Source organism: Gossypium hirsutum, chromosome A10 (genome assembly GCF_007990345.1).
Source record: "Gossypium hirsutum isolate 1008001.06 chromosome A10, Gossypium_hirsutum_v2.1, whole genome shotgun sequence".
Taxonomy (NCBI): domain Eukaryota; kingdom Viridiplantae; phylum Streptophyta; class Magnoliopsida; order Malvales; family Malvaceae; genus Gossypium; species Gossypium hirsutum.
The window spans coordinates 909,712-918,919 of NC_053433.1; the positions used below are offsets into that span (position 1 = coordinate 909,712).

A 9,208-nucleotide genomic window follows, 5' to 3' on the forward strand; every position below is an offset into this window, starting at 1 on the left:
TAAAATTTGGGACCCAAATTGAATATTCGAATTCTAGTAAGTCTCTCTTCACGTTTCTTCGTATATTTTCTTTTCTGTTCAGATAATGATTTCAATATGCAAGCAAAAGGAGATAAGATAAATGGACGGTTACTTAGAATGCACGTGTCAACTCTTTATACAACTTTGTAGATGGCCCAATTCCTAAACCTGCACTATTTTTAGTAGGGTTAATTGGGTTAAACACCCCAAAATTATGTCTTAAATTTGGAAACATTCAATTGAATCCTTAAATTAAAACATCATTCCAATTAGGTACTTTTGGTAATTTATCTATCAAATTTGATATTAAATGTCAGTTTTAACATCAAATTTTACGGTTAGACTGAAAATAACAACCTGATCGAAACGATACTTTAATTTGAGAATTTAATTGAAACGTTTGAATTTTAAGGACCAATTTAAAAATTTACCCGTAATTTGAGACTGTCTAACGAATTAACCCTTTTTAGTATACTGTTTGTACCCATAAATTCAATCCTTGTTGTCCTCTCTTATGATAGCCACGTCAGCTTACGTCATATGCACGCCACCACATCACCAATCCCGATCCAACTCTCCGAACAACTCACACGCTTTCTCCATCATCTGTCTCTTTAATTTGATCGGTCGGTTTTCTCACTTTCCTCCGCCGCGACTCTTAACAGAATGCCCATCTACAAAATACAGTAACAGTAGCAACACCCACGTGGTAGCTTACCGACAGTTAAGGCAACCTTTTTCTCCTCCCAATCAATTTATTCCTCAAATTTTATAAAACATCCTTGTATCATGTAATTTTTATACATTTAGTCCTTACACAATAATTTAATTATTCCTAACCCTTCACTTTTTAAAACGTTTGTTTCTAAATTCATTTTTTTTCGTTAATTCTGTCGAGTAATTTGAGATGTTTTAAACTAGTGGTATACATATGTTGTTAGAGTTTGTGTGACTCGAATCCAATTATTTGGGCGAGAATCTATATAGAATTATACTTTTACTATTTGATTTTGATTAGAACAAGTTTTAACCCTTAAATATATATATAATCGAAATTCTTCTTATATCATTTTTTTTAACATTAGTGAATTTTTTCTCTTCTACTAGTAGTTTTTTTTTCAAAATAATTTTCACATAAAATCTGTATTCTTGTTTTTCTTTTCTTATTATTTTACAATTATTTTATTGTTATTATCGACATTTATTATATCATATTTTATATTTTTTATAGAGTAACGATATACTATTTTTCATATTTTGTTTTCTTTTTATAAATCAAAGTGTATATATCACATCATTACAGGCTTAGAAAAGCATATTACATTAAATTATTGAGATAATACAACATTTAATTTTTGAATTCGATAGTTTTTTTTAATTTGGTCCTTAAGTTTTTTTCATTGGCATTTTTTAATATTTGATAACTTTTCTCAATTTAATTCTTAAACTTAGATTTCTTTAAAATACTTGAAAATTTTAAATATATATATAAAATCTAAAAGATAAAAACAAAATATTCAATTTTCAAAAAATTGCATAGCATAATCTTATAGTGCCACGATATTGAGAAAAATTACTAAATTCTAAAATTAAAATGGACCAAAAAAAATATCAAATTCAAAGTCTGAATATTTCTTTATTCCTATATTATTTAAAAAATTAACAGTAAAAAATTAACCTCAAAACTAAAAAAATAGGATTAAAAATGAAAATTATAATAAAAAGACTAAAATCGAAAAAGAACACATAATACAGGGATTTTATATAAAAATTGACATAATTTCACTAATTAGTAAGAACAGAAAGGAAAAAAAAGACAAATCGGTCAATTTAGAACAGGGACATGAAAAAGAAAGAAAGAAAGAAAGGATCCCTCAAATAATGACAACCCAAAGAAAAAACTAACACTGCAGTAACCACTCACCACCACCATTATATCTGTTTTAAGCCAAGTCAAAATCTTTGTAGGGAAAAATAAATCCCACTAAATTGTTATAAAATACCCTTTGGTTTCTTTTAAATTACTGTTTCTAGCCTTTATTTTTGCTTTTTTATCCATTCCCTGTTATGGAAGAAGCTGGATTTTCTGTAATTGTTTACAATTGCGTGTGTTTCACTTTCCCTAGCTAAGTAATGGAGGAATGTTCTTGCTTTGTTTGATTTCTAAAGCGATCCAAACACCCACTAATTCAATTTATGATCTTCAACAACCAAACCAACAAGAAAATTAGAAAAAAAAAGGTACTTTCTTTGTCTATGGTTTTTTTTAGAACAGTATAAAAATTGTTCCTTTTTCTTTCACTTGAAGAGTCTCAAAAAAAAAAAGTAAGGATTTTTATTCCACTTGATTGAATCTGGGTTTTTTTTGTGGTTTAGAAAATAGCTGAAACTTTGGGAAAAAAAAAGGAGAGGCGATTTTGCTATGTGTTTTTGCTTTTAAGACATGATTTAGCTGTTTGGTTTTTACGTTTTAGCTAGAATCTTACAACCTTAGAGGAGTTTAATTGTTTGATTATGGTTTTTTTTTCTTTTGCAGGGGAGGTTTTTTCTTTTTATGTAAATGGCGACATTAGGTGATATAGGGGTTGCAGCAGCTTTTAATCTGCTTAGTGCATTTGTGTTCTTTATAGCTTTCGCTGTATTACGGCTTCAACCGTTCAACGACCGGGTTTATTTTCCGAAATGGTATCTTAAGGGTTTACGAACCAGTCCGGCTAGTTCCGGCGCGTTCGTGAGGAAATTCGTTAACTTGGATTTTCGATCTTACTTGAAGTTCTTGAATTGGATGCCTGAAGCATTGAAAATGCCCGAACTCGAGCTTATCGATCATGCTGGGTTGGATTCGGCTGTTTATTTGCGCATTTACTTGATAGGGTATGCTGCATTTTACGGTGTTCGTTAATGTTGGGGCCTTTTTTGGTTCCTTGCCGGTCAAGTTTCGTATATTCTTGATATTTTGTATGCAGGTTAAAGATTTTTGTCCCTATCACTATTGTGGCGTGGGCGGTTCTAGTACCAGTTAATTACACGAATAAAACATTGGAATTGCAGTTGAAGAATGTAACTTCAAGTAATATTGATAAGCTCTCGATTTCGAATATTCCACTCGAATCAGATAGGTCGGAGATCTTGATATCATTTGCTAATTACATTTGTGTTAAATCTGTTATTCTGATAGATGTTATACGGTGGAATAATACGTAGTCTTATGTTGTAGGTTTTGGACCCATATTGTTATGGCTTATGCTTTTACGTTTTGGACTTGCTTTGTGTTGCTAAAGGAGTATGAGATGGTCGCATCTATGAGGTTGCACTTTCTTGCATCAGAAAAACGTAGGCCGGATCAATTTACGGTAAGTGAACATTCACTTGAACATTGACGTTAGTGTAGTTTGGTAAAAGTACTATGAATGCCCCTGTGGAGTTGGATTGCATTTTACTCCCTCTACTCAAGAAATGGGCAAATTAGTTCTTATTCGTTATATCATAGAGCAAACTGGTCTTTTCTCTTAAAAGTTTCTTCCATTTGTACCCTTAAAAACTGGCATGACTGAAAGAATAATTAAACAGTGATACGTAGCATGCTATTGTACCTCATGCTGATGTATAGAGTAGTTTTGAATTGCAAAAATGGATGAAATTTTGACAGAAAGATTGATTTTCTTTTATTGTGAAGTTCTTAAGAGTATTGGCTACAATGAATCGTATATTTCGGTTTAGTGTAAATGCTTCTTCGTGGAATTCGATTGTTGTAGGTGCTTGTTCGGAACGTACCACCAGATCCCGATGAATCTGTTAGTGAGACCGTGGAGCATTTTTTCTTGGTCAATCACCCAGACACTTATCTTACAAATCAGGTGAGTTCCTTTTGCATTTGTTTTACTCGGTTAAAAGATTACCGTAGAATTCGGTTTACGGTTTAGCCCTTTTTGAAAATACATGTAGGTAGTATGCAATGCAAACAAACTTGCTAAGTTGGTGAAACAGAGGAAAAAAAAGCAAAATTGGCTTGATTATTACCAGCTGAAATACTCAAGAAATAATGCACAACGGCCTATTATGAAGGTAACGTGCTACGGTCCATCATCTGGTCCGTTTTTACTTTATGTTTCGTATTTCTTCATAAGCATCTTATTATCTCTTTTTATCAGACTGGTTTCCTCGGGCTTTGCGGTCAAAAAGTTGATGCAATTGAGCATCATGAAGCTGAAATCAAGAAGTTATCTAAGGAAGTAAGTATTTCTTTTTCAACTTGCATGCTCATTATGTATTTGTACTCTGTTTTATTTTCTTTCAACGTGTGATGATGTGAGTCACAACTTTTCATATTCAGATAGCTGAAGAGAGAGAAAGGGTAAACAAAGATCCAAAAGCAATAATGCCGGCTGCGTTTGTTTCGTTTAAATCACGATGGGGAGCAGCTGTTTGTGCTCAAACACAACAATCCCGAGACCCAACTTCATGGTTAACAGAATGGGCACCCGAGCCATGTGATGTCTATTGGCCGAACCTACCGATTCCTTACGTCTCGTTGGCAATTAGGAGGTTGATCATGGCTGTAGCATTCTTTTTCTTGACTTTCTTTTTCATCATCCCTATCGCATCCGTACAAGCTTTGGCTAGCATCGAGGGACTCGAGAAAGTAGCACCCTTTTTGAAGCCCATAATCGATATGTGAGTTACTTTATAATATTGAAACCTTGAGTAATTAATCAGAATTCATTACAATAACCATCAGTTTTGCTCCCTTGGCAGGAAATTTATTAAGTCGGTTATCCAAGGTATTCTACCCGGTCTTGCATTGAAGCTCTTTCTTATTTTTCTGCCGACTATATTGATGATTATGGCCAAGTTTGAAGGATTCACGTCAAAATCGTCTTTAGAGCGGAGAGCAGCAACTCGATACTATCTTTTCAATTTAGTGAATGTTTTCCTTGGCAGCATTGTTGCCGGTAGTGCACTCGAGCAACTAAACACATTCATTAAGCAATCGGCAAATGAGTACGTATTCCTTTAAGGGTCAAACTATGATTTCGATTCGTTTGCTATGCTCAAATATAGGATTTATTCCCTGTGCTTTAATTTGGACTTACTAATGATGTTATAAAGTAGAGGGACCAAATTATGCAAGCACATGAACTAAATTCCAAATTCAACTATAGTAGAGGGATCAAAATCAGAAATTTACCTTGCTTTAAGTGATGCAATCATTTGGGAGATTTCTAAGTTTACAATTGTTTCTACCATTTCGAAAGTCGGATTTCTGTATTTTTCTTTAATTTTCGATCATTTGTTACAGAATTCCGAGAACAATTGGTGTAGCTGTACCATTGAGAGCAACGTTTTTCATTACTTATATCATGGTTGATGGATGGGCAGGAATAGCCGGAGAGATTTTGATGCTAAAACCGCTTATAATTTACCACCTGAAAAACTTTTTCTTGGTGAAAACTGAAAAGGATCGAGAGGAGGCAATGGATCCCGGGAGCTTGGGCTTCAACACTGGAGAACCTCAAATACAACTCTATTTTCTACTTGGCCTCGTTTATGCTGCCGTGACACCTGCTTTACTTCCTTTCATTGTAATCTTCTTCGGGCTAGCTTACGTCGTCTTCCGTCATCAGGTAATAATTGGGAAACGGTAAAACGAATCATTTTGTTTAAGTTTGTTTGATTTCCTTTTCTTTTTCCTTGAAAATGTAGATAATTAATGTTTACAATCAAGAGTATGAGAGTGCCGCGGCATTTTGGCCCGACGTCCACGGACGCATAATAATTGCATTGCTTATCTCACAAGTCGCCCTTATTGGATTATTAACTTCAAAGAAAGCTGCTCAGTCCACACCGTTTCTCATTGCTCTCGTCGTCCTCACAATATGGTTTTACACGTTCTGCAAAGCCCGTTATGAACCTGCGTTTGTTCGATATCCTTTACAGGTTAGTTGTCTTTTCTTTTTCTTTGCATATTAGATTTAGTAGTGATGGTTTCTTCTGTGTCTCGAGATATTCAATTGTTAAAATATGCTTAAAGCTATTCTTGGTAGATTTTAAATTTAGTCCCTCTATTTCTATTTTAAGAGATTTAGTCTCTCTACTTTTACTTTTCGGTTTTAAAAATACAAGATCAATTGTTAACATCATTAAGATTCTTCCATAAATTCAAGTTTATTACAATGCTGTTTCTTTCTTTTTTTGTTATGTGGCTACCAAGTGTATGAAGATTAGAAGGACTAAATTTCTAAAAATATAAGTAGTGGGGCTAAATTTTTAATTTACAAAGATTACACGAACCTGCTATTATCCCATATCCTTTACAGGTTGGTTGATGCCTTGATGATTTCTTCTGTGTTTTGAGATATTTGATGGTTAAAATATGCTTAGTCTTCATATTCTTCGTACGTTTGTTTCCAATTGTTAACACCGATAAAATTCTCTCTTTAAATTCAGGTTTGTTACAATACTTTGAGGATTCAATTCAAAAGTTTTGAAATTTATAGACCAATTTATAATCTAGGCAACAGGTAGAGGACGTTTATTGAAATTAACCCTTTATTTCCTTGTTCAGGAAGCAATGATGAAAGATACCTTGGAACGTGCAAGGGAACCAAACCTCAACTTAAAACCGTATCTTCAGAACGCATACATCCATCCGGTTTTCAAAGAGGAAGATGAAGAGGACGAATTTGATTTCAAGTCTGAAAACGAGAGTGTTTTAGTACCCACGAAACGTCAATCTCGAAGAAGCACTCCAGCACCTAGCAGAATTAGCGGTGCATCTTCACCATCGTTGCCGCCAGAGGTGGTTCCCGAACATCCGGAGCGTGCAAGTTAGGTACCGATGTGTGTTGCTTGATATTGTCGTTTATACTGTATATTTGCAACATCATGAAGCTGTAAATTAAATGAACAAAATAGTGAGAAGAGGATAGCCAAGAGAAATGGTCTTGGGGACTACATTGTTAAAATAGAGTTTGTATGAGGATTATAGAGTGAATATTTGTTTGAGGATTGCTTTTGATTTGTTTTATTAAACCCAATAAGTTAATATGCATGAAGTGGTGTGATTCGAATTTTAATTTAATTTAACATAAAAAATAATAAAAATGAAATTAAAATGTTTCTAAACTCATAATATTTAATTTCTACTCAAAATGTTAAAATCGAGTTAATTGCATCAAACATATTAACCGATATTTGATCGAATTAAAACTACATATAATTTGTATTATTAATTATTAATTATTAATTATTAAGTTCAGTTAATTCAATTAATTACATGATTTTGAACCGAATTATTCGGTAACCGAACTTTTAAAAAATCATTAACCGACCTCTAACTGCATTAGATCGGTTAATCGACCGATTAACCGAATTAGATCTGTTCGACTGATTAATTCGGTTTTAACCAAAATTTGAACACCCTTAATAAAAGAGCTCTGCAACAACATGGCCCATCGAAACGATTCTATATGAATTAAATTATATCATAGGAATAAATATCAAATTTATACATGAACTTTAATTTGGTGCAATTATACATATGAAGCTTGAATTGTGATTTATATATACACATGGAACTTTGATTTTGATTCAATTGTGCATATTTAAAGAAATGAATACATATATTTATTTTCATACCGGATTAATATAATTGTTTGCGCATGCGATATATCAACATAAAATGGTAACGGTAATGTTGTTACTGATTTATGAAAATTAAATCAAATCAAGATTTCGTGTATAGAATCGCTCAAAATTAAAGTATGTATTAAATTGCACATTGGATCGAAATTCATATATAGTTTTGATATTTATTTTTAAAATAATTTGTACTTAAAATGACTCGAGCATGTAATCCCAAATTACTTGAGCATGGAATGATTTGGCTCAGAAAATCAATTGATAAATTAAATGACTTAAACCCGAAATAATCAAAACTTAAAATAAGTAAAACTCAAAATAATCAGAATCTAAAATGATCTAATCTGAAAAATCGACCGACAAATTAAATGGCTCGAATCCGTACTAACTTTAACTTCAAAATGAATGGTATAATGACTTTGTATTTATATTGATACCTAATCTTTTAAGATCAATATCTAAATTAGATAAAATATTCGACCCTTAATATTGAAGATATTAAACGCTTAAGGTTATTTAAACCATGATGTTTTAAATTATTGCAACAACAACAATTTCCATAAAAATTATACATATATTAACTTTCATGTAATAGAATTCTTTGTATATACGTATTCTATATAAATATAACGGGACATTGATTTTGACAACTAGATTCATTTTGATCCATGAATTTGGATTCTATCGGGATTTGATAATGTGATTAGTGTTACCGGAACAAGATCGAATCAAATGAATCGTGGACTGATCGATATAACGGTCTAAACAAATGGGTTGAATTGATTGATTTGGAAACTGTTTGAAATTAGTAAAAATAAAAAATTGAGACAAAAATCAACAATTAAACAGGGTGAACTAGTTTAATAAATCTATTATGAATTTTTACTAATTATTTAAATATTGTTCATTTGTCAGTTAAACCTATCGAACTGGTGGTTAGATCTGTTCAACCATTGGTTCAATTATGAAAATATTAAATGCGATACTCTTAAGCTTTACCACATCATCACTTGAAAATTTATACAATTTTTTTTTAATTTTCAAGTAATGAAATTATACAATCTTAAAATGTCTCATCATCACACTTTCATATTTTACAATGATCAAAATAAGTACAAGCGTCACAGTGAAAAAAAAAATATAAGCCCTAAAGTGAACTTAATTGCAAAATTTAAATGTCAAAAATTATATTATCCCAAAACAAAACAAAATAAACAAGAACTCTAACTGAATTTGCTGTGGTCTTGTCTCGGAACCTCATCCATTAAAACGATATATTAAACCGTAAATTACATTAGTAGTTGCATAATTGTTAGTATAATTTATAACTGATGTAAGTAAAAGATTATGTAAAATATATTTATTAAAATTGCATATAAAAAATTTTAAAGATTATGAATGATAATTTTAAGTTTAAATCTTATCATAGATTATTTTTATTAATTTTATATATAAATATATAAAAAAAACACTCCTAATTAAATTATAATAATAATATATTTATTAAAAAAATTAATAGTATATATAAGCAGCCGCTACATAAACC

The 9,208-nt window shown here is 31.6% G+C and overlaps 1 protein-coding gene across 1 annotated transcript; it reads left to right on the forward strand.

Annotated features, from left to right (window-relative positions):
- Nucleotides 1–1,902: 1,902 nt before the first annotated feature.
- Nucleotides 1,903–7,072, forward strand: LOC107925181 (calcium permeable stress-gated cation channel 1). The gene is made up of 12 exons (XM_016855782.2): nucleotides 1,903–2,262; nucleotides 2,558–2,895; nucleotides 2,988–3,140; nucleotides 3,239–3,374; nucleotides 3,777–3,878; nucleotides 3,967–4,086; nucleotides 4,173–4,253; nucleotides 4,355–4,695; nucleotides 4,777–5,022; nucleotides 5,321–5,645; nucleotides 5,725–5,958; nucleotides 6,587–7,072. The coding sequence occupies exons 2-12, from the start codon at nucleotides 2,582–2,584 to the stop codon at nucleotides 6,851–6,853; spliced, it is 2,319 nt and encodes a 772-aa protein (XP_016711271.1). The 5' UTR covers nucleotides 1,903–2,262; nucleotides 2,558–2,581; the 3' UTR covers nucleotides 6,854–7,072.
- Nucleotides 7,073–9,208: the final 2,136 nt, after the last annotated feature.

Coding starts and splice junctions, on each gene's coding strand:
- LOC107925181 (XM_016855782.2), top strand. CDS start 2,582: ATGGCGACATTAGGTGATATAGGGGTTGCAGCAGCTTTTAATCTGCTT. Junction 3,879..3,966: donor ACACTTATCTTACAAATCAG/GTGAGTTCCTTT, acceptor AAATACATGTAG/GTAGTATGCAATGCAAACAA. Junction 5,646..5,724: donor ACGTCGTCTTCCGTCATCAG/GTAATAATTGGG, acceptor TTGAAAATGTAG/ATAATTAATGTTTACAATCA.